At 35.1% G+C, this 26,991-nt stretch overlaps 1 protein-coding gene across 3 annotated transcripts in view; it reads right to left on the reverse strand.

The window, feature by feature from the left end:
• Window positions 1-13,007: 13,007 nt before the first annotated feature.
• LOC128985009 (scaffold attachment factor B2-like) overlaps window positions 13,008-26,991 on the reverse strand; it is a 106,467-nt gene continuing 92,483 nt past the window's right edge. Inside the window, exons 14-18 of one of the 3 annotated variants that reach the window (XM_054404391.1) lie at window positions 25,634-25,762; window positions 24,455-24,577; window positions 15,816-15,931; window positions 14,921-15,095; window positions 13,008-13,319 (exon numbers count right to left, since the gene is read on the reverse strand). In XM_054404391.1, the coding sequence (XP_054260366.1) occupies window positions 13,265-13,319; window positions 14,921-15,095; window positions 15,816-15,931; window positions 24,455-24,577; window positions 25,634-25,762 (598 nt within the window). In that variant the 3' untranslated portion in view covers window positions 13,008-13,264. Of the gene's footprint in view, window positions 13,592-14,914; window positions 15,096-15,815; window positions 15,932-24,454; window positions 24,578-25,633; window positions 25,763-26,991 lie in introns of all 3 variants that reach the window. The other 2 variants (XM_054404384.1, XM_054404395.1) reach the window with 2 other exon arrangements.

Here is a 26,991-nt window from a genome sequence, read left to right on the forward strand (position 1 = left end):
TTTCCAAAAATCGCACTCCTTCAGCTTCAAAAAACGCCCTACTTTCAAAATTTGGTAAATTTTTATTACATTTATACCGGTTTTCGCCATGTTTTCATACTTAAATAATGTTTTTTTTCAAAAACTATTATTGCTTTGCATTCTCCTTACTTTACTTTAAATTTTACACCTTACATGTTTTTTCGTAACTTTACTCCTTGACCCCCAAAACTTAATTTTAATCTCAAAATTTGAAGTTTTTTTGCCACTTTTACGAGCCCCGTGTTATTCTTATGGAGAATAAGATTGAAATATAATGACTTAGGTATGGTCATATGAATCGTTTAGAAATGTGCTAGAGACTTGTAATTTGGTAGTATTGTAGTAAGGGATCATAAGCTAATGTTGAAATTTTCAAAAGTCCCATTTTCAAATTTTAACCCCCCCAAAAATCCAAAATGGCGGACCTCTGAAAACGATGAAACACGTTTTTTTCAAACGGATTTAGCTCGAAAACAGTAAGAGCTAGAAAAGATTTGAAATAATATTCAGGAACAGGAATTAAATTTTCTACAAAACCCTTTTTCCAAAAATCGCACTCCTTCAGCTTCAAAAAACGCCCTACTTACAAAATTTGGTAAATTTTTATTAAATTTTACCGGTTTTCGCCATGTTTTCAAACTTAAATAATTTTTTTTTTATTATTATTGCTTTGTATTCTCCTTACTTTACTTTAAATTTTATTTTTTACATGTTTTTTGGTAACTTTACTCCTTGACCCCCAAAACTTAATTTTAATCTCAAAATTTGAAGGTTTTTTGCCACTTTTACAAGCCCCATGTTATTCTTATGGAGAATAACATTGAAAGTGGTCGACTTTGGTGTGCTCATCTGAACCGTTTAGAAACGTGCTAGAGACTTGACACTTGGTATTATTGTTGTAGGGGATCTTATATTAACGGTGAAATTTGCAAAAGTCCCATTTTCAAATTTTAACCCCGCCAAAAATCCAAAATGGCGGACCTCTGAAAACGATAAAACACGTTTTTTTCAAACGGATTTAGCTCGAAAACAGTAAGAGCTAGAAAAGATTTGAAAGTATATCCAGGAACAGGAATTAAATTTTCTACAAAACCCTCGATGGTGTTTTCCGAAAATCGCACTCTTTCGGGTTCAAAAAACTCCCTACTTTCAAAATTTGGTAAATTTCTTTCAACTTTTTACCGGTTTTCGCTATTTTTTCATACTTAAATCATTCCTTTTTGCAAATATTATTATTGCTTTGTATTCTCCTTACTTTAGTTTAAATTTTACACTGTACGTGTTTTTCGTAACTTTACTCCTTAACCCCCAAAACTTAGGTTTAATGTCAACATTTGAAAGTTTTTACGAGCCCCATGTTATTCTTATGGAGAAAACATTTACCCCATAAAAACCACCATAAGTCCCCGTTCCCATGGTCCGTTCATGCTATAGATTTACTCTGGTTTACTTAAGGTTTTATCCCCCTATCGTATTTACAACCCCCCCCCCAAATATTAAATCCCCCCAATGTTATTAATTCTTACAGGTGCATAAGTCTAAATAACGTTTACACATTTCTAGATTAACTGGATATCTGAAATTTTACATGATTGTAGATCTTGCGCCCTTTCCAAAAAGTGACATTTTACAAATATAACTCCCTCCCCCACGAAATATAGAATCCCCCCCAATGTTATTCCTACAGGTGCATCGGTCTCAATCAATTTTACCCACTTCTAGAATAGCTAAAGATCTGAAATTTGGCTCAATTGCAGGTCTTGCGCCATGGCCCATTTCTATTTACCCCCTACCAAAAAAGGGGGCCTGGGGGCGGAGCCCCAAGCGAGCCAAAGGCGTGTTCTATTTCTGGTCTCAATCAATGACCTTGGCTTGAGTGGCTCAGCACTAAGATTTGCAGACGACACTACAATTTTGCCAACAGGTTCTACTCCTGCTCAAGCTCTCGACAACGCAGAAATTCTTTTCGAGGAAGCCAAGACATCGTTCTCAGCCAATAAATTCAAGCTGAACGAGGGTAAGACACAAAAGATCGTGTACACCTTAACTAGACATCCTCAGATTGAAACTGAAGTTAATGTGCTTGGTTTCACTATTGACCCCAAACTGACATGGTCTAAGCATATTGAAGTTGTATATGCAGAAGGTTATCGAGAGTTGTATGTCTGCTAAGAAAGCTGTCTAAGCTGGTAACACCACAATACCTACTGGTCGTCTATCACGCCCTCTTCCATAGCGTGCTAGCTGGGGACACCGAAACTGCCACGACGTTTTACGATCATGTTCCATACTGAAACTGCCACGGCAATTAGTGAGGATTATAAGGGTGTTTTTGAGAGGGCTAGAAACACTGAAACTGCCACGGCGGATTCCCCAGATAGACGGGGAGAAACGGGAGACTCAAAATTCCCATTTCTGTCTTAACCTTTTCTTTCACAATAATACGTTGATTGGAAAAATAAGTGATTGATTTACCCTTTCGTATTTATATTTTAGGAGTTATTTTATGTTAATTTAAGTTTTTAGTGTTGCGACTGTTAAAGTATTTACTTTATAAGTATTTATTCCGTCTCTTGAGAATATATTTGCTTTAATGAATAATTATTTACCACTAAGATACAAGTTTTATGTTTCATTTACCACTTTTATAACACTGCATTTTATATGATCTGTTCGACGCTTTTAATTACACGAGAGGTGATCAAATACTAATATAATACTGTAAAACTGTAATATTCAAAAATAGTTTTATTCGCCCAAGACGCTAGGTTGCAGAACTACAAATATTGAACCCAACCTCCATGGTCTGCAGAGGGGCGTTCACGTGGAATCTCAGTGGAATGTCCTCCTATTAGCTTGACTCATGTAATATTTTTCAAATTCGGTATTTCTCAACAGTTTTGTGCCATCCTTCAGAGAGTTAGTAGTAAGGGTGTTGGTGTGTTAGTTATACTTAGTTGATAGTCTTTCGATGGAGGATAAGATATTCGAAACGAAGAGAAAGGGCGCGGCGTTGTTAGTAGACGGCTACCGTTTTGTTATACAAAGTGTGGTGTTAATAAGTGGTTTTGCTAGAGAAAAAATCGGGGAGGATGTCGAGCAACATGCTTCACATATTATATACAGGGTTAGTAAAAAGTGTGGAGACCCCCTGTTATTTTTTTAACGGCTAATACTAGAAATACTAAACTCGGCACACCTTTATGACATGTTATGAAGTACTTTTTGGGCATAACCGTCACTTGGTGTACATCCCCAAAATGGGGGATTTTGGGGGAAACTCAAAAATTTCAAATACAAAGACCCATCGAATGACCCCTCATTTTGAAGGTCCTGGTAAAAGAAAACCAACAACGCAAACTAGAGGTCTTTATCTCAGTTCAGTACAAAATGGCGGCCAATTGAAATTCTCAGAAGTTGAATTTAACTTACAGCTTTCCAAGTCTGGAGACCCACTGTAAATTTTGTAGCGGCTCACACTAGGAAAACTAAACTCTACACACCTTTTTGGCATGTTATGAAGTACTTTTTAAGCCTAATAGCCACTTACTTACCAAACCCAAAATGGGGGATTTTGGGGGAAACTCAAAAGTTTTAAATGATAAGCCCCATCGAGTGACCCCTCATTTTAAAGGTCCTGGTAAAAGAAAACTAACAACGCAAACTAGAGGTTTCTATCTCAATTCAGTAAAAAATGGAAGCTGATTGAAATCTTTAGAAATCGGAAATAACTTGCAATTTTATATTCAATTGGCTGCCATATTTTACTGTGTTAAGATAGAGACCTATAGTTTGCGTTGTTAGTTTTCTTTTATTATGACCTTCAAAATGAGGGGTCACTCGATGGGGCTTATCATTTAAAATTTTTTAGTTTCCCTCAAATCCCCCATTTTGGGTTTGGGAACTTATGAGAATTTCAATTGGCCGCCATTTTGTTCTGAACTGAGATAGAGACCTCTAGTTTGCGTTGTTGGTTTTCTTTTACCTTCAAAATGAGGGGTCACTCGATGGGTCTTTGTATTTGAATTTTTTTAGTTTTCCCCAAAATCCCCCATTTTGGGGATGTACACCAAGTGGCGGTTATGCCCAAAAAGTATTTCATAATATGCCATAATGGTGTGCCGAATTTAGTTTTTCTAGTATGGGCCGTTAAAAAAATAACAGGGGGTCTCCACACTTTTTACTAACCCTGTATAACAACGAGTAACAGTAACTGAAACGATTTTAACGCGTACCATTCTTCAGTCACTGTAGTGGGTTGAGTTTAGATAGAGACCTCTAGCTTTTGTCGATATTCTTTCTTCGATATATATTTCTTCGATTAATATGAGATGTCACTCGATGGGGCCACCAAAATAACCCATTTTTGGTTTAAGAACAAAATTTGAATACAACAAAAAGTTCACTTGCGTGATATAGAGACGTGTACAGAGTTTTGTTTTCTTGGCGTAACCCATTAAAAAGTTAACTGGTGTTGTCCATACTTTTGCCCAGCCCTGTATATGTGAATAAACAAAATTTATAATTGAGGTATATTACTAAATAAATATGCAAAAACATACACCGAGTCTCATTTTATTCTAATTAAACATGAGAAAATGGGAAACAAATTCGTGTTGATTTCCCACCAGGCGTTAACATCCATGACAATTTTCTGTGATCATAGAAACGACCGAGATTATTACTTGCGATCAAGGAAACGCCTAAAAATGAAGAATCTGCGTAAGAAACTTTAACGAACATCCGTGATCGTATGTTACGATCGTGGCCAAATCCGTGATAATTTCTAGCGATCAAACGCAGAAATAACTGTGATGGTAAACTACGACAGCAATGATGATGACCGGTGATGATTTCACAATTACGGCAACATTCGCATTCATCTCCAGCGATTATTTTAACACCCGTAGGTAACTATTTTTCGCGATCGACGAAAAATTAATGATCATCTTGCTCTTGCGGCTAAGTGTGTGATGATTTATCTATATTGCGCCAATATTCGTGGTCATTTCTACAGTAGTTTCTCGCAATGGCGTTTTTCGATTACGCAAAACGTGTAAACTCTGTGTTTTCGGATGGATTTTACGGCAAATATTTGACCATTTTTATTTCCTGGTTTCTTACTAAATTCAATTACAACTCATGGACTTTTTCCTGATACTTAAAATTCACGTGCTATTCCCGGTTTCTAGGTTGGCAAAATTATGTGATCCTGAATTATCACTACAAGTAGTCTAGGCTAATTAGGATTTATTTTTTATCAACCGTATCTAAAATGTATACTTATCAATTTTGAAGTTTTTATCTGGTATTATTAATGTAAACCTGCACATTATTCGCCTTATGTATACAAGTATAATTGTATCTGTATATTTCTTGGCCTAGTCTTGTATTTTATTTGTATTTCGTACTAAACAAAATCTGGACAGACTCGAACTCAATTCTGTGTATTCTAGTCATCACAAAGGATCTCATACTTCGACGCCAATTCCTAAGACGCAGTGCGCGCAGTATTTCCAACTCATTGCTGAAAAGCATGTTTTCATGGTATTCCCAGCTCATTTCTAAATACATTACCTCCACCGCAGCCCGCAGCAAACCTGCACACTAAGTGAATTTCAATTTGTTTTATTGGATTCTTACTAAAATTGTCCATAAACAAGACATATTTCCCCATTTATTCCCCATTTATTAGACATTAACATTAGATTTAACAAACACCTAGGGTTTACTGCTACGGCGAGGTTAAAAGTGTTTTTTTTTGCAAAATATTAATAGTATAGGATGAAATTAATAAATTCGCTAAATATGATCAACATATTTATCACAATTGTGTTTTATTTATACTTCAGGACACGTATCCTGTTGTGCTATTATTTGCATTAGATTATGTTTCTTCTTGTGCAATTTTGACGATGCCTACCTACACCTTGGTATATTTATAAACTGAAAACTTCAAATCTAATGATAAAATATGTGTTTATCGAGTTCTTTAACGCCAGTAATTCACTATAATTGGTTAAGAGCATTCATATAATACATTTAGTAAGAAACATTTTACATTCCATTGCAATCTTAATCCTTTATAACATATTATTTAATTATTTCTGACTTCATCGGTAGTTAAATGACTTTTTCTATTGATACATGATTTAAATAAGTACAAAGTTAGTATGGCCTCTTTTAAGTAGCGACATGAAAAGTATTTAACTAAGTTATGAGCAAAGTAAAGTGTCGTGTTTCAAAATCGTCACTGTGATGAGTGAGGGATATTCTCATTCCCGTTTCTCCCTGCACGTTGCCAAACCAACCTCCCCTTCCTGAGGAATCCGCCGTGGCAGTTTCAGTGTTTCTAGCATTCTCAAAAACACCCTTATAATCCTCACTAATTGGCGTGGCAGTTTCGGTATGGATTATGATCATAAAACGTCGTGGCAGTTTCGGTACAGCCATGCGTATAACCACAGCCACCTCTGTATAACTAACTTTCCTTCGCGTAATATTGTTTTACTAGTTGCTCTGCCCGTGCTTCGCTACGGGGGGAGAATGCAGAAAAGAATAATTAAGTTTTACTTTAAGATACTATAATATACTATAAGGAACAGTTACAACACACTTACCAGGAAACATATAGGCAAAGGCTCAATCATACTTGTTGATTATTTAAATGAATCTATACAGGGTGAGTTTTTATTGTCCCCCCCCAACTTTTTTCTACATTTTTCAACTATTAATCCCAGACCACTTCCAAACATTGTTGGGTAGTAAGTACTTCATTTTGACAAGGTGATCATTTCCGGCCGCCATCTTGGATCCGCCATATTGGATGCAAAATATTTTTTTCAAATGTAAAGGTGGGGTTGTGACCCATTATTTCGAACTAGATTTTTACCCTGATTACAATGCCGCAAACTGTTTTTAAAAATCTTGATTCATTCTAAAGTTATGAGGCCTTTTTAAAACTTTATTTTTAGCCCATTTTAACATTGTGCTTGTACAAACTAAGACCATAATCTCAAAATAGTGCTAGATAAAGATAAGTATACACTACCAGTCATTGCCAACCTATTTCCACTTATTTATGACTGATGTATTTTTTTCGGCCGCCATCTTGGATCCGCCATTTTGAAATGGGATAAATTATTTTAAATATGAAGGGGGTGTTGTGACCCATCATTTTGAACTACTTTTTTAAGCTAAACTCAATGCCGCAATCCATTTTTTGTTATCAATTTTTATTTATGAAACATTGCAATATTTTTGTTAAAAATGTTAATATTTCAAAATCAAAATATGAAAATAAAAAATAGACCATGGAATTGAGTTCAGCTTAAAAAAGTAATCCGAAATTATGGGTCACAACACCCCTTTTATATTTAAAATAATTTATCACATTTCAAAATGGCGGATCCAAGATGGCGGCCGAAAAAAATACATCTGTCATAACCAAGTGGAAATAGGTTGGCAATGACTGGTAGTGTATACTTATCTTTATCTAGCACTATTTTGAGATTATGGTCTTAGTTTGTACAAGCACAATGTTAAAATGGGCTAAAAATAAAGTTTTAAAAGGCCTCATAACTTTAGAATGAATCAAGATTTTTTAAAACGGTTTGCGGCATTGTAATCAGGGTAAAAATCTAGTTCGAAATTATGGGTCACAACCCCACCTTTACATTTGAAAAAATATTTTGCATCCAATATGGCGGATCCAAGATGGCGGCCGGAAATGAACACCTTGTCAAAATGAAGTACTTCCTACCCAACAATGTTTAAAAGTGGTCTGGGATTGATATTTGAAAAAATGTAGAAAAAAGTTGGGGGGGGGGACAATTAAAACTCACCTTGTATATTAATGTATTAATGTACCATCATTTTATATAGTGTATATCATTTAAAATATATGCAAAAGTATAACTTATTGACCACATGGCACTAAGAAACAATTCTCCTTGTAGTTCCCTCATTTTATATAGTGTATATAATTTAAAATATATGCAAAAGTATAACTTATTGACCACATGGCACTGAGAATCCTTGTAAACAAATTAAATTAAATAGCAGAACAGCATTTCTGACAACAGCTGGAGTTTCATAACAATGTTTGTTTCCCATGTTAATCTTATGGAGAAATACAAAGGTTAAAGGGCCCCAGGGCCTCACTCTCTAATTATTTCCATATAAAAAAAGTTTCCTGCACAACTTCACGTTACGCTCTTTACAATGACACCAAAAACATGTCAATCGGTTCAGTAGTTTCGGAGGAGTAAGGCTGTCGACACACGGGAAGACTGTTTTCCAACTGAAATCAGCAACCAGTTGGACAAACTAGTCGCCTTCGTCCCGACCAATGTAGTTAGGTGGGACAGTGCACACGGTGCGACTGCGATGCGACCAGTTGAGGACCAGTCAGCGATCAGTCGTTAAGCAACCGGACCTGCCGGTTGCTAGGTGATTTCAGTCGCCTGGTTTGAACAACTTTTCGCATATTTGTATTGTGCTTTTCAAGGATCAGATATACCAACTGCGATAACTCTTCGTAAGCACTTTTTGACATCTTGTGTACATAGACTGAAATTTTGCGTCTGTTTCTTGTAATGCAGCAGCAGCTACAAAGAGCCTACATTAAATATTTGTTTTAACATAAGGATGTACCCAACACCTTCTACTCTACGCTTTCTTGATTGTTTATAAAACACTAAGGCTTCTTCATCACTATTACTCATTTCAAACACCATACACAGTACCTACACAGTATCGTTATAACAAAATTAGAACTCATTCACTGTCTCAACTCAATTATAGTCGCGCCCGTGTGCGGATTTAACCAACGCAACTGCAACCGTAATCGCGTCACAAAACAGTTGGTTCAACTTTAGTTGGGTTTCAGTCTTCCCGTGTGTCGACCGCCTAATTGTCACAAAAAATCTGCTTGTGTATTAAATAATTACTAGTGTCCCTGTTGCTCGAATTCGAGCAATTGCTGAGTATTACAGGCGTTATTTTAAAACAAATTTCAACCAAGTCAGCAAATGTTTGTATCAAACTGTTAAATTAGCAAACTTATTGACTGTTTACAATCAACATGCCCTTCTTCTCACTTTTTATTTCTGACAACAGCTGCAGTTTCATATCAATTGTTGTTTCCAATGTTAATCTTATGGAGAAATACGAAACTTTAAAGGACTCCAGGGCCTCACTCCCTAATCATTTCCCTAAAAAGAAAGTTTAATGCACAACTCCACGTTACGCTCTTTCCAATGACACCAAAAACATGGCAATCGGTTCAGTAGTTTCGGAGGAGTAATTGTCACAAAAAATCTGCTTGCGTATTAAATAAGTAATAGATTATAGATTTGCGGTGCTATTGTCCACAAAGTTGATCTATGTGGAACTTAATACGGTACTACTCCTGCCATCGCTAATTAAGTTTAATAAAATCTACATTGATGTCTGTTTTATGACATTGCGTGTTGTAAGGGCGAAATGTACGTTTAAATTTATTTTTCCAGGGTAAAGGGGGGGGGGGGGGCTTTAGCCCCTTGGAACCGCCACTGCCAGGCGTTCTTGTTTGTTACCATTTTTATGAATGGTGGCTATAGCTAAAACTACCTGATCTTATCTAAAAACAAAGCTATTGTCTATTGAGTAGCTCAGTACCGGGGAACGGGGAACCAAGCAATGGCTTGGTATACACTCGATTATAAAAACAATATAAAGGAAACCCAACACTCAAATCAGGAAAATCCGTCAAGTCGTTGATTAAGAATCGTGAATTAAAATAACCCTGTTCCGTTTTATTATATGTATTATATCTTCTCCTATTATTTACTAGAGGTTCATAGGTGTACAATCTAAAAACTGTTTTAAAACATGTAACATTATTACTAAAAAATTCAACACATTTTAGAATTAGGCAACTATTTACTAGTAGACCTACAATGCTTTGGTTTAAACTATTAGGCCTAGATTTAGGCCTAAGCTATTCTATAATTGATATGAAACTTAGTCTATGTCATATTTTTTTACACGTAAGTTGGAAGATTCAACGACGAAAATTTTAATTTTAATATATGAATTAGTTATGAAAGTTACAATGGTTGATTACTGTATTAATTGATGGTTTTGGTTTATTACGACATTACGATTAAATTTGTTTTCCGTGTTTGAGAACTTGCGTGTATTTTAGATTAATTTCGTAGATGTTTAATTATTTAGTACCAATTAAACTGAATTTTCAATATTTTTCATATTTTATTATTTTTTTTATACTGATAGCATTTATGTTTAGATCAAAATCATAAACATTTAATTAATTGGCCATTGTACAGTTCAATAAAAAAACACTTTTTCATTACTTTTTAATCGTCTTTTAATTACTTTGGGCTAGTTATCTGTTCAAAGTGGAGTTAATAACAAAAAACAATAACGTTTACTGTATCTTCATTGACACTGATATTTTGAAATACGGCAGTGTACGATTATTTCGTCGTGCAAGGTTGGCAACGCTCTATGCAGTGGGCGCGGCTGGGTTAGCGACTTCCAGAGTTAGCGAATTCCACCGCGAGACAAAATCGAGTTAGCGGGTTCCGGAGTTAGCCAATTCCTGACTGAGACGGTAAGCCAATTCCGACACACGACCGAGTTAGCGAGTTCCTGAGTTAGCCAATTCCTACGTCTCATATTAAATAGTGGAAAAATTGTTCTACAAGAGTCTGAAGAATCTAGCCCAGCCATGACTCTGAGAGCCTTTTTCTGACATATGAAAGCATCTATGACAGAGGGTGAGTTGCCCCAGAGTTTATTCAATACAATAGATGTGTGTGGAATAGTACAAAGATTCATGGGCATGATCACTTTTCTGGCAAAATTTATTCCGAACCGCAGTGAGATTTTGGAGCCAATTACGAGCTTGTTAAAGACTAAAAACGATTTCTTTTGGGGACCAGCTCAAGAAAAAGCTTTTGTCACAGTAAAACAGATTTTATCATCAGAGCCATGTTTGACTGTTTACGATCCGCAAAAACCCTCGATTCTTTCTTGTGATGCTTCAAAAAAAGGTCTTGAAGTGGTTTTACTTCAGGTTGAAGGAGAAAACAAGAAACCTGTGGCATATATATCTCGGACTGTAACGCCTGCTGAAGAAAACTACAGTAACATTGAGAGAGAAGCGCTTGCGTGCACATGGGCAAGTGACCGTTTGAAATGTTTCCTAATGGGTAAAATGTACACAATTGAGACCGACCATAAACTGCTTGTCTCAATTTTCAAAACACAAAATTTGGACGAGCTCTCACCGAGGCTACAGCGATTCCAAATGCTTATGATGAGATACGATTATCGCATGACCTGGACCATAGGAAAAGACCTTGCCATAGCAGATCTACTATCAAGAAGTCCTATTGTGGCTAATGAAGATGGCGAATTGACCGAAGAAGTGGAAGCCTTCGTCCACGAAATCAGTCAGATTAGTATAAACACTACAGACGAAAATGTGACAAAGGTACTTCACTCACAAATGAAAGATCCAATCTGTGCACAACTTAAATTACAAATTTTAGACAAATGGCCTGTAAAACCAAGTTTACCTAATGAAATTCAAGAGTACGTTAACGTAAAAGACGAGTTAAGTTGTATTGATGGGTTATTGCTTCGAGGAACTCGGATGATAATACCTCAGAAACTACGAGCGGAAATGCTCGAGAGGCTTCACAGTGAACACTTGGGAATCACAAAAACAAGGAAACGTGCTTTGGGAACCATGTGGTGGCCTGGAATTTCTCAAGAAATAGAAAGGAAAATCAAATCGTGTCCAGTGTGTATTCAGAACTCAACTAATCACAGTGAACCGTTGATTCCGAGAACTGTCCCGGATTACCCGTGGCAAAATGTGTCTGTTGACTTGTTCAAATACGAAGTGGTATATGGTTATCGTGGATCACTACTCAAGATACTTTGAAGTCGAGGAAATGCATCGAATGAGGGCTTCAGATGTGATTCGGGTATGCAAAACCACATTTTCACATTCCTCAACGTGTTTATTCAGATAGTGGGACACAGTTTCACCATATTGACTCAAGTGAATTTAAATTGTTTGCAAAGGAGTGGGGGTTCTCCACATTCAGAAGTAGTCCCCACCACCATCAGGGAAATGGGGCAGCTGAAGTAGCTGTGAAAGTAGCAAAAGGGCTAATGAAGAAAAACAAGGATAAATTTGAACTTGCCCTACTTTCTTACCGGACCGCACCTCTTGAAACCGGCTTTTCCCCATCTGAACTTATGTTTGGAAGGAAATTAAGAGACAATCTTCCATCTACTTTGGTTGGAAATCCTGTGGAAAACAAGAATTTTTTTGAGAGGGAGAATAAGTACCAGAATAAGTACAAGATACAATTTGATAAACGACATGGAGTGAGTGGTTTAAGTGAATTAGAAGTTGGAAGCATGGTATGGATCACAGATCTACGTCGACACGGTAAGGTAGTCAGGAAATTGAACGAACCACGTTCCTACTTTGTGGAAACTGACAAGAGAACCATTCGCCGAAACAGGAAGTTCTTAGTTCCTGCACCGTACTACGGAGGAGATGGTATTCTTTCAAACTGTTCATCCATGGTCCTTAATCGTCCATGCAATTCACGTGATCGTCCAGGAGCTGGCACAACAACCCGTTACGGAAGGTCCATTAAGAAACCGAAGTGGTACTGAGGTTCATAAAGATATGGACATCTTGAGGCGGGATGTTGTATTAAGTCTGTTCTTATTATCATATGATTTATTTGTATTTAAATGTTTTGTTGTCAGATGATTTTTGTAAACATTGGTTTAGTTTGGAAATAGAGTTTGTTGAAGCAAGATGTGTGAATAATATTCTTGTGTAAGAAATAGAACATCAATATAATGTTTTTGCTTCTTGAATTAACACACCTTCAGACATTATTTAGTAATAAAATAAATTAATCGGTTACAATAAATGAACATAAAGATCCAAAAGAAATTACTTTACTACAAGGCTGCTTTATACAATCTAACAAAATAAAAACTAACTAAGCAAATACACAAGTGGGCAACACTAAGATATCTGTTGTGATAGTTGCGTTCAAATGTGAAATGCTTTATTGAATGTAAACATAGTACATTATTTAATATTTTCATAAAAATTACATTCAAACAGGGAAGGGAATTTAAACACAGAATCAACTATATAGAAACCACACATATTTTTTTAAATTACAACATAAAACTATTTGTAAAATGTGGAATGTCGCTGGTAACTCGGTGGCTCTTTACCAAAAACCCTGCAACAACATTGTTCCACATTACTGTCTGGAGAAGTTCTACAGTTAACCTTAATTATATAAATTATTCTGGTCTCTCCTAAGGGCCCTTGAAATATGGCTGTTTGTAAGCATCAAATCTGTCTCCCCCACTGAAGGGCCCCAAGTTGGACATGCCGATACCCATGCCAGTTATGGTGGACAAGTTGTTACTGCCAAATATGGGATTTGACATTCCACTCTGAGGACCACTTCGACTACTCATCCCCATGGGACCAGCGGCGCCTGGCCATCTGAAATCAGATGAAACCAACAATTAGTTACAATAACAAGAAAATTGTGCATTTAATTTATTCAATGTCTGTAAGTAGGTATTACGTGGATTTCTCAGCCAAATACAACAATCTTGTTGTTTGGTCAAAAATGAACTATTATTCACTTAAGGAACAGGAAATAATGTAAGGCAGCGTACAACATAGAAAACTTGGGGTTTACTCAAGACTAAAGAAGGCCTAGTTCATAAACAAAGAAATTGTAATAAATATTTAAGAGTCCAAATTACATGGCAGCCTACAATTTGATCAGGCTATAACAAAGCTTGAATAAAAAAAGGTCTTAAAAATATCTTAAAATCTGTACATAAGTTATTATTGGAAAACTGTCTTATTATGAGAAAATTTATCAGGGTGATTTGAAAAGATGATACTCATAAAACAGAGTCTTTAGTTAGTTGGTTGTTGTTGTTAAAATCATATGCAGTACTGTATATCTTTTACCTACTACGGACCGGATTTGTACGATTTCATGTAGTTTTAAAGAATTGCCAGAACAATAAATTTATCACACTTAATTTTAATTATAATAAGTTTTATTGACGTTGATATACGTTGACGCACTTACCCCGGGCTGCATCCTAATTTATCTTGACTAAACTCTCTTATTCATCTCTTATAAAAATCTCTTGTGTGTGTGTGTGTGTGTGTGTAAAGATGTGATGAGTTGGTAAAGAATTTGAATTTGATAATAAGATATCGTATGTCACCACAAAACTGTTAACATCACCCACGACAGCAGCACAATTGTCAGTTTTCGATCGTACATCTTTGCAGACGCTTACTGCAAAACAAAAGTGAGAGCTTGCCTAGCTGAAAATTGAGTCCCTTGCACACCTCTAACATAAATAATTACTGTACTCGAGCTTGGCCCAAAAATTATTTCTGACCTGAACCAATCCCTCGGACGAACGACCTGACCTGAAAATATAGGGGCTCGCAGACTCTTAATAATATGGAAAAAATAAAGTTAACTGTCAAAGCCTAATCTTGAATCTGCTTAGTCAGAAATCCGAAAATCAATAATTTAATCTCTTAATTTACAAATAATAGAACTAAAACAATTGAGAGAATATGTAACTGTTTTAGTTAAGGTTATTTAAGTATGTGTAATAATATATTAGTGATGTTTCAAAACATAAACTCAAATCTTAATACCATCAAAATTGACAACTAAATTGATTTTAAAGTTTTAACCAGAAAATATTTGTTGAGTAGATGTGGTGGTAGCAGTTATAGTTTTGAATGACTAACATAATTAAAAGAAAGGAAGAATTTACTTACACTTACCTAGTGCTGGAGTTAGTGGGCCGAGTCCAAGGCTCTGGAAGATGATCAGGTTTCCGCTCACTTGAGCCAGACACCCAGGTATCCCCTCGAGAGTTGAAGGTCTTCATGGATCCACCACCTCCACTACTGCCACCACCATGCCAAGAATCACCCCCTCGCTCCACAAACCTCTCACCTGTCAATTAAACGAGAATAAAATACAAGAGTTCTTACAGCATAAGGTAAATACTCATGCCAAGAAAGTCTGAAATAATTTTAAACTGTTTCATATAATGCACTCCAAATTTTGAGAGCCCCGGTTGGCTTATCTGAGTTCCCAAGGTATCTGAGGTTATTACAGGCCTAAATAAAGAGTAAGTTTTTCAAGATTATTGATGAAGTGTTGAGCAGAGCATGATTTTATATTTTTTTCAATAACACTACCTTTCTTTTGCTATGTATTTTATTTGATAGACCTTTTATTTTATATGCATATCAACCTATGCTTGCTTTTAAGATTTTCTTTTGACTCCTAGCAGGCTGTCCTCCTGAGAGAATAGTAGCGGATCACTGAATATGTGATAAAATTGATTTTTATGTCCAGTGCAACTTTGTGCAAAGTGTTGCAGCTCTATTTTAAGTATTAAGTCGGTCCGGGACTTTTGGGACAGTCTGTATATGAATTTTAACGGAGGGTGTTTTTGGCCTCTGAGGACCCCAAAACGAAAAATTAAATTGGTCCCAGGTCTACGGTAATAGCTTTAGCTTATTCCCTGTATGGGAAATTTGCTAAAAAAGAGTCTGAATTAGGTCTGATACTGGTTTTGGATTTCACTTGTTGTCTCCTAAGCTGCTGTTATCTGTATACATTGATGTTTGTTTATTACAATCTGAACACACTCGCTCAGTAACTCACTTTTGGAATTCTCCGCATATCGTTCTCGTACAAGTCTGCTTTCAGAGGGCTTGGTGCGAGATGAGATTGAATCATCTCTGAAGCTGCTGCTATTGACAGATGTTCGCTCATAACGACTGTAATAACAAACAAATTTTTAAGTGTACAAGTTAACTTTTTTTGTAACTTAACTTTATCTGACTAACTAACACATTAACCCTCCGAGTGTTATGTGTCGTAAAATCGACACATAACACACTTTGTGTAGTGTTTTGTGTCGATTTTTCGAACCCCCGATTCTAATTGTAATTTATTTTTTAATCAATTAGAGAGCCTTTTAACATTTGTTTTACAAAAAAAACCATCTTGTAAATTAATTTTAGGAGCAGATTTTAATGTTGATTTTTTAAAGAATGATAATCCCACAAAATGCTTGTCAATGTCTTAAAATCTGTGCCGATTTTTAAATCAAAAGATTTAAAATCCGCGCCAGGCAATGGACAAGTCAGTCCAACATGACGTAACACGGAAGGATACAACGACCGTTGGGAACCGGGCCGTGTGCAAAGCGTTTCGTCGTCGTCACTCGTGGCTCAGTAATCGCGTAGTCAACATGTAAAGTCGCGTTTTGTCGCTGGTGTAGGACGAATTTATTAATATCTTCAATTCGTAGCTCGGAAATTCGCCTTCGGGCGAAAATTTGTACGTGCATCAAATGATCGCAATTGTCAAAATTTCGCCGAATTGCATTTAGGGGTGTGTTTTACTAGTATTAAGTCGAGACAGTTGAGATGCCGGATTGATTGTTCGCGTTCGTGATGAAAATTCGTACATGCATCATATCGATAGCAAATGTCAGTTTCTAGCGAATCGCGGGTCGTCGTGACGGTATTTTCAATTGAATCATTAAACGCCAGCTCGAAAAAAAAACAAGAATTAATAAGTTCTACACCAGAAAAAACCGTGTCGTGATATTCCGCTCGGTCAGACAAAGTCACAGATCACCACGAGTCAGTTTTTATATGTTCCGTCCGTGTGAGAGTGTATGTGTATGTGTCGACATGTGTACGTAAGTAAATGTTTTGTGTTTTTTGTGTTTTAGTATTAACGTAGTCCTGCCAATCTGCCATTTTTCCACTTGTACAAGTCATTTTTACCATTCAGAAATCATGTCATAGTTGGTCTGAAAATATCATGTTTCACTTGGTCTGCCTAGAGCAAATAAACAAAAAACACAATAAAACTAATTTAATATAAAAAAAAATAGAATCAAAATCTGAACCAAAAAATATAATAACAGTAATTAAACAAAGCACATGGTCGCAATTCAGGATGAGAAGTATTTAATTGAATTTATCATGTCATGCAAAGAATTTAAGTTACATTAGAAACTATAGTCAATTGAAAATTATTTATTAAATTAAATTGAAATGGTCTATTAATTTTAAGAACAATGATTATCTGTGATATATTATTATTTTTGTGTTTTTATGTAAAGGGTCAAATTCTATTGTCAGTATTACTATTCTTAACATTTTGTATTTTCTTGTATTGTAATATTTTTAATCAGAGTATCGCATTTTTATTAGTGAGAGTTTGATTGCGTAAAGTAAATGGGGGAAACAAAGTGCTCGGTCGAAGGCTAGGGCTGATAAAGGGTCATGAGGATAGACTCCCGTTAAATTCATAAACTGTAAATATTAAATAAAAGTCGTCAATTAATCGACTCAGTAGTCGATTGGCCCCGTTGCATTAATCAACAATGGAGTGATGTAGATCACAAGACTACGTAATGTTCCCTGTTGCATTGAATTGTAAACTGGCCAGTTGATATACATATGAACATCTTTGGGGAGTCTGGTGGCCTAAAATAAATAAATAAAGTTGTCAAGGCTAGGTCATCCCGAGACTTTGTAGTTTTAAAATGTGGCAAACCACCAAACTTAACAAACAATCAACTCTCTCACTCTCTCTTTCAAAATATTGCTAAATTGTGCACAAAAGGTTGTCACATTGTTTATAATTAATTATTGTATCACAGTCCATATTTTCAACTCATTATACAGCATTTTTACAAAAATCCATCTTTTCATTCACCTGTGTTTCAACTAGTATTTTTAGTATCAATCTGGTATAAATTAAAAAGAGAATTGACTTAACTGAAAGAAGTATACAAAGTATACACAATGAGTGTTGATGATCACATTTTGTGAATATATTTTGACAGTGCAATTTTTATAAGTTCAGTTCATAATATTTAATATCAATTTGGTGAATTCATGAGTAATCGGCTTAACCGAATCCATATATATAAACATCTTGTAGTCATACCTTTGGTAAATATTTACTGAAAACAGTTTCATAAATATGTTCAATCAATATTCCAATATTACTATTTGCAATTTTACAGTTTTACAGAGTGTCAATTCACGTCACAATCTTTCATCAGAGTAGCACATTTCAATTCATGGAGTGTTCAAATAAACACATCTATTAGTTTTAAGAAGTGTTAGAATTAAGCTGAAGAAGGTGTGAAGGAGGACAACATATCAGACCTCTCACGGTCCATAAATCGGACTTCTGGGATATTTAATTACAGGGCCCACTTAACATCTTTAATTCCACTGCGCAGCTCTGTGATTAGTCCTCATATATCCTCAGTTGTCTGATTTAATTAATTAAATTTCATTTTCAAACCCCACCAGGGGGCAACTTTTTGTTATACTCACACCTGTATGGAATACCTAAATTGTATTACATAGAGGTGTGAATTAATTTTTATTTGAAGAGATGAAATCAAGTAACTAAGTAACGAATTTCTTTTTTTCTTTACAAATCGTTCAATTTATATTACATCTTTAAATACCCAACCAAAGGGAACAAATGTATTGACAATATTGCAACTAACATTGAGCCAAACTTATTTCAGTGTAAAGTTTTGAAAGAACAAATATCTGATCACCCTATTTTACATTTTGCATTTTCAAGTAGTTTATATGTGCCTGATATAGTCAAAGAAGTTTCTTTTAGATTGTTAACAAAAGAAAGGATTAATATGTTTTTGTATAGTTTAAGTGTCATCAATTGGGAGCCGGTTTTACAGATTGCTGATGTTAATGTTGCTTTTAAATGTTTCATTGACTGTATTCAGAATTGTTACAACTATCACTGTCCTAGACTATCTAAGAGAGTAAGAAGGGACTACAACAAAGTTAGTTCAAAAAATAACCTGTGGTTTGATGAGTCACTTAAGAAAATGAAGGATACTCTGTTACTCCTCAAGGATTTGACTAAAATACCAGCTTATCAAAACAATGACATCCTAAAAAATTGTCTATCATCTTACAAAAACAAATATAAAACTAGAATTAAAACCGCTAAGATAGAATATAATGAGGAATTTATTAATAGTTCACAAAACAAATGTAAGGCTGCATGGAAAGTTGTTAAGTCAGAAAGTGGTTTATTTTTTAAAAGTGAAAAGTCGGATCCACCAATTACAGCTGACGAATTTAATGACTATTACATTGATGTAGGAAAACAAATTTTAGACAAGTTCTCTAATGGAGGGGGAAGTGGGTTAAATTTTTACAACTTTTTAGATAAGGAAAATGTTTCTAATACCAATTTTTCCTGGAAGCCGGTAACATCAATTGAAATTTTAAAAGTTATAAGATCACTTAGTTCCTCTAACTCTGAAGATTTTTATGGCTTTTCTAACAAAATTGTCAAATATATAGCTCCATACTTTCTAGAACCCTTAACTTACTTAGTTAATATTGCCTTATTAAATTCCACATTTCCAAGTTGTCTGAAAATATGCAAAACAGTGCCAATTTTCAAGAAAGGAGATATATCTTCTGTTTCCAATTATCGTCCCATTTCAATGGTTCCAGTTTTTTCAAAAACAATTGAAAATTGTGTTAAAATACAGCTTTTTGATTTTTTATCAAATAACAAAATTCTGAATAGCAATCAATTTGGCTTTCGACCCGGATACTCCACAACTTTAGCCGTTGAATCCATAGTGTCAGATATTCTGGATACATTTGAATCTGGCAACTATCTGAGTCTGGCCCTTGTGGATCTCAGCAGGGCCTTTGACTCAGTTCTGCACACCATACTTTTGCAGAAATTGGATTTTTATGGTATAAAACACCAGGAACTAAATTTTTTTTTTAAACCTACCTTTGTGGCAGACAACAATATGTAGCTTCCGGTAAACAAACATCGGCTTTTAAAGAGGTTCTTGCTGGGGTGCCACAGGGGTCAGTACTTGGGCCAGTATTGTTTATATTATATATTAATGATTTGCCAAATGCTATGCCTTGTAAAACAGTTCTATATGCAGACGACACATCGTTTATTTGGCCTTCTGACAATCTTAACACAGCAATCCGTGGAATTGATAATATGATCGATATTGGTAATAATTGGTTTAAGAGTAATTTTCTTGAAATTAATAGTGATAAGACAGAGAAAATATGTTTTACACTACGTAGAAACCAAATTGAAAATCCAGATTTTGTTAAATTGCTAGGTATTTTCTTAGATAAAAAATTAATTTGGGAAGAACATACCAACAATGTAATATCTAAGTTGTCACAAGTTTGTTTTTTATTGTGAAAACTAAAAAACTGTGTATCTAATCACACACTTCTTTCTGTTTACCATAGTTTATTTCATACACACTTATTATATGGAAATATTCTCTGGGGAAATAGCTGTGGGGCCAGCAGGGTGTTTACTTGGCAAAGAAAAGCCCTGAGGATCATGTTTGATATACCAAATAAAGTCAACTGCAAACCTTTCTTTATAAATAATAATATAATGACAATTCCAAGTATTTATATTTTTAATAATTTAGTCTATGTTAAACAAAACATTACAAATTTTACTAAATGTCACTCAATACATAACCACTCAACTAGACAATCAAACAACCTGTACATCCCACCAGTTAGACTTTCAAAATTCACAAAAAGCCATAAATATTTACAATTACAACTTTTCAATAAACTTCCCATTCCATTTAGAGAAATTGATAACATAAACCTTTTCAAATCAACATTATCAAGATGGCTAATTAGCAAAGCCTTTTTTTCTATAGACGATTTTTTAAACACAAATAATTACTCTGACCTCTTAACACTATTGGCCACTAGGAGGCAGCCTGAATGACCAAAAATCTTTTTACAAATTTTCTGAATATTTACAAATTGTTTAGTTTTGAAGCATTATTTACTTAAGTTTTTTATAAATTTGTGTTAGAGCATTCAATCTTAGAATTTTAAATTTAAATATTAGGCCTGTATGTACAGTTTATGCAACAAAATGTTCAATGCTTCTTAAGGTGATATAGATTTAAGCATGATGTCATATTTGTGTCCTGATTTCTGACGTTGTCTATTGTAATTTTATGTTGCTGAATGACAATAAAGATTATTATTATTATTATTATTGGACTTATTCAAAAGTAAAATAGTATTCTGTGCTGCACTCTGTAGAAACACTGTGGCACTATTTCAAATCATGACTAATGCTAACACAGAATGTTGTGATTATTCAAACCTACAAAACAGTTGGTGAAAGTAAACATCTGCTTTTAAATTATATTTATTTGTAAACATTGTAGATCAAAAAGTCTGACATTGGCCCACTTTAAACCCTCTGGGACAGAGCCCTTTTGACAGATCCGCACCAAACTTCACTCGAACCATCCTTGAAAGATGCTTAATACTGCCTGAAAGTTTCATTACAATCTGTCGAGGGGTTCCGGAGTCCATAACGTATATACACACACATATATATATACAGGGTGTTTTTTTTTTAACTTGCATCTTTATTTATGTAAAAACCGCAATAGATAGAAATATGCAGTTGGCGGGAATCATCTATTGACGTAGGGGGCACAATTTTTTTTAATTCAACGTTACATTCACATTCCCCCCTTTTCCCCCCCTGCCACCAACTTAATTTTTTTAAATAGCAAGGTTCCCCTTGTGACATATCAAATAAAAGAGCATGAAAAAAGAAAATGTTTGATGAAAAAAAATTGAAAATCGGCTAATAAATTTGTGAGATATTCTCCCCCTCCCCCCCACGGAACTTAATTTATTTTTTTAAAGCAAGGTACCCTTCGTGACATATCAAATGAAAGAGCATGAAAAAAGAAAATTTTTGGTGAAAAAAAATTGAAAATCGGCTCATGAATTTGTGAGATAATCCCCCCCCCTTTTCCCCTACCCATAACTTGTTTTTTAATAGCAAGGTACCCGCCCTTGTGACATATCAAATCAAAAATAAATTTCACCAAACATTTTCTTTTTTTGTGCTCTTTCATTTGATATGTCACAAGGGGTACCTTCCTATTCAAAACAAAAAAAAAATAAGTTGGGGGCAGGGGGGGAAAGGGAATGTAATTTTGATTTCAAAACAATTGGGCCCCCTACGTCAATAGATGATTCCCGCAAACTGCATATTTCTATCTATTGCGGTTTTTACATAAATAAAGATGCAAGTTTAAAAAAAAAACACCCTGTATATAAATGCATAGTTCCTCTTTTATACATATAGATATATAGATGTGTCCGTTAACACGATAACTTGAGTAATTTTTGTCCGATTTTGATGAAGTTTGGTTTAAAGGTGTAAAGCGGGATAAACTTTATTGAGTTCCCGAACCAGCATGATCGGGCTATGGGAACGGGGGTTTATGGGGTAAAAATAGGTTTTCCCATTTTTGATCCTAAAAACAAGGAATTTCACAATTTCGTTCTAAACCATATTGTAGAGCTTAAAAAAACAAATAATTTAGTACATTGAAGCGTTATTATCGCCTAATGGTTACAGAGAAAATTCAAAAAAAATTGTAATTTTAAAATTCCCATGTTATTCTTATGGAGAATAAGTCAACTGTTGTAGTTTGCTTGTTTATGAACATATTTTGATAAAATTTTGAAAATAAATTCATATCTTACTAATACAGTACCTATTAAGATTTTACATTAAAAAAACACTTTCTTACCCTCCCTGTTGCAGCAAACCTAAGTACTCGTTAAATTAATTCTATTTAAATAGGGAATAAATGTGATATTTTAAAGGAGACATTTTAGTGTAAAAATCCAATCAGGCAAATGGAAATTCGCTAAGTCTGCAGGTTTGCTGCGGCGGGAGTATTTATTACCATATATGTATTAGGTGTACAACCTACACTAGGCCTAGTACTTAAATTGCATGTCTCCTCGTTACTTAGAATTGGAACTCACTAGATCGGTCATAGTAGTTACGATCAGACATCTTGAAGTAATATCAACTCACATTTCAATAAAAAATCAAACTTTTAACGACAAAACACCGAAACTAACCAAACAAAACACAAAATAAACAACAACAAACGCTGGTAATAAGTGATTGCGTCATCATGACAATGTTGTCAGCTGATGCTTTATTTTCATAGAGTTTTAACCCTTTGTGGTCGGTTTAATTTTAATAGCAAACTTACTCAGATCGTAATTAAATTTGGGCAGATTAGCAAACTATGATAAAACAACATTATTTAATATTTTAAACTTTTAATCTGTTAACTATGTTGTTTTTTTTTTTTTGTTATTTATGTGTATAGTAAGGTATTACAAATTAAAAATACAGTCCAACCTCAGTATAACGAATCTGAAGGGACCGAACTAAATATTCGTTATATCAAGGATTTCGTTAAAACGAGGTTCGTTATATAGAGGTTATGTTTGCAGGAATTTCGCTAAGTCGAGGTTCAGAACCAGCGTCGGTCAATATAGGTCGGGATTAGACATCATTAAAACACAATTAAAGTAGCATAGGCTACAATACTTTACAGTACAGTGTTTACATGCTTAATGCACAAAAACTATCTTGACCTTGGAGTTATTAACCTCCCTTCCCTTGCCCACCCTGCAAGTTGCGTTGTTTGTTTATAGCGATAAGATACTGTAATCAGTTCTCGAAATTGTAATGCACTTTACGGTTTTATAAATTTGCCGCACAGATAACAAATCAGATCAGATGTGCTCGCACTACAGATAATGATGACAAACTGACAACAAGCTATATTTTTTGTGATCAATACAAAATACAGTAACTTATTCTTAGTCACATCCTGTGGAGATAAGTGTATGGTTCGGTTCTCATCGCCCAGCGTGTGAGCGGAAATGCCGAGATTCCTAGAATGCGGCGGTTAAACCGAACTGCTCTCAAAGCAAGGTTGGTTAAAACAAACTATAATATTTTATGATTGAAGTAGGATAATCTGATTATCGGTTGATACAAGGTCGGTTAAGAGGGGGCCTACTGTATCGCCAGCAATAAAAAAACCACCATAATCGTCTCCTGTGATCACGGAAAAATCCTGAACATGCTGCTCCTTGGTTAATCTGACCTTTTTACTATTCCATCCAAGGTCCCCGATCCCGTAGGTGCCGGATTAGCTGGGTTGTAATATAAAAACTAAAAAGTAAATCCTTCTTGGGTTTAGGGCTTACCATGAAACCAAAGGTAATATTTTATTCGCTATATAGAAAATTATGTGAAAAAAATTCTACAGACTCCTGAAAAAACCTACTATATTAAACTTTTAAGAAGCAGAGTATTATTTAGATTTTCAACATATTTGACTTGAGTCTCACCCATCCCTAGATGATGTGACAAGCCGTCTGGTAGAGTCTGGCTCAAACCCGGGTCTGCGAGGGGGCGCAGCTACTTCTCTGGAGCTCTTGTGCACTGTCACCTCTTTCTTGTAATCGTTAGTTCTGGGAGGAAACAAAAAAAACTGTATGAAACTGTGTGAAAGGTTGAAGAAGACATGGGAGGATTTAGTACTGATGCACAATTAAGTACAGTGGAATGTTTTTAAATTCTGTACTCAAAAAATACTTGAATTCAGATCCTTCTCTTCGTTCCTAGGATTACCATGTATAATCAATATCAAAATATCACGGATAGTTCGAGTATAATTTAAATAATTCAAATAATTTCAACCACCAATGATTAGTTACTGGGGTTAACAAGATCAAAGCGCCAAAAAAAAACCCGGTGTTGAAAAACTATGCAGTGTCGCTATACGGCACAATTCTGCATACCACATGATGCCTTCCCATCCCCTACTCCATTGCCCAAAACTTTTAGCCATTTACCAGTGGACCCACCACTCCAACCCTGTTCTGTACAGATCGGTCCATCAGTTAATGTTTCACACTGAACATCTACACGCTTTTGTAATTTTCAGCTTTATTTAAGTTTAGAAACTGTTTACGCTTGAAAAAACAATTAATTTGAAGATTTCATGAATATGGTATATTACTGGTCTATCTAATGTTATTGGAAAGCAAAGACAACGGAATATAATGCATAGATTTTAAGTCAGTTAGATAATACAGCAATTTTTCAAACTATAATTAGAATTTTGTATTTCTGCTGCCAATTATTCTGTATAGACAGGTGCCTGTTACAAACCGCCATGGTTGCTAGAAACATTTTTTTGTAAAAATAAAAAAAATTTAAATTTTGTTTATTAATTTTTGTGTGTCAATTGGACCTCGCCAACAAGATTTGTAAACTTGTCGAGGCCAAGATGTTGTATTATCATAAATAAATATATTTGAATTTGAATTGTCTACAACAGAATGCCATAGAACTTCTCATATCTTGATTAGCGTGACATCTTTGACCCACCACTGTTACCTACGAAGCTCATGAGCAACATATCTTAATGAACAGTTTCTAAAGGTAACAGTTAAACCAAAATGATAGTGTTGAATTTGTCATTTGGGAAAGATTTCCATTAATTGATTGATTGCTCAGGTTACCTCGGAGAGTCAGGGTAGCGAGAGGACGAGGTGACGTAACGAGTGTCAGTGGCTCGATGTCTCTTGCTCTCATATTCACGATCTCTGGAGCTGCTCAAAGACCGCTTGCGTCTCACTTCCTCCTCTAGCCTGCTCACAACCATGGCAAAAATAAAATCTAAATAGCATTTCAACTATTATATTATGATATAGGTTAATTTTTTGAACAATATTACTGAAAATATATTAAATCCTATACAAAACAAGCGTGTGTACGGGCAACTTTTATTTTCGTCCAAAGATTTTTTATTTATTTTTGTTGAATCCCGGTATTTGGCTAAGGCTTGTGCCTTATATAAATATACTAACACAAAATAAGGTAGGCCTAATTAAAAGAAAAGATTAAATCATGAAACACTTTTGTATTAAGAAAAAACTACAATAAATTGAAATAAAAAATATTTACAAACAGCCAGCTGATCATATGATAATTTTGTACATTCAAAGTACAGTTGAGACAGTAAATAGCAGATTCACAATTAATGGCAAAACTATGTAGCCACATACTCCCCTCCCAGTGTCAACGAGGAACGTAACGATGCGGGGGATGAACACTACGACCTGATCTTGTAAAAATCAATGTTTTTTGAAGGTCAACATCTTCATGTCTGTCCTTGGTCTTGTCTACTTGAGTTTCTCTAGATTGTGTGTCATTTTTTCTTGGGTTAATGATCGTATCGTTTATAGAATCTTGAAGGAGGAATGCCGGTTTGAGTCGGTTTATAGAAATCGACGTAGGTCCTCGTGGAGTAAGAACAGTAAACCACTTGTCAGACCGCGAGACCACTTGATAAGGGCCATCATAGACAGGTTGCAACGGTCTTCGGGATGAATCATGTCGAACAAAAACATGGTTGGATGTTCTTAATTCTGGATGAACAAAGACCTTCTTAGAAGAATGGTATTTGGCTTCTATTGGTTTGAGATCATTCATTTTTCTTTTCAGATTGTACACTAAATCAGGAATATTTGTTGAGGTATCTTCTGTGGTTTGAAAAAGATCGCATGGTAGTCTGATGGACTGACCTAGTGTCATTTCTGCAGCAGTAACATTGTGTTCTGGAATAATATAAGATCTTAGTCCCAGTAGAACCATTGGTAACGTCTGTGTCCAGTTAGATGTGAGTTGAGCTGTTAATGCAGATTTCAGATGTCGGTGCCATCTCTCGACCTTTCCATTAGCTTCAGGGTGATACGCTGTAGTTTTAATGTGATGGATACCGAGATGTTTTGTTAATTCCTGGAATAAATTGCAGTCGAATTGTCTTCCTCTATCTGTAGTAATGTTTTGAGGAACTCCAAATCTAGCAATCCAGGTA

Source organism: Macrosteles quadrilineatus, unplaced genomic scaffold, assembly GCF_028750875.1.
Source record: "Macrosteles quadrilineatus isolate MER2022 unplaced genomic scaffold, UCM_ALF_1.0 Scaffold_1__1_contigs__length_201487025, whole genome shotgun sequence".
Lineage (NCBI taxonomy): Eukaryota > Metazoa > Arthropoda > Insecta > Hemiptera > Cicadellidae > Macrosteles > Macrosteles quadrilineatus.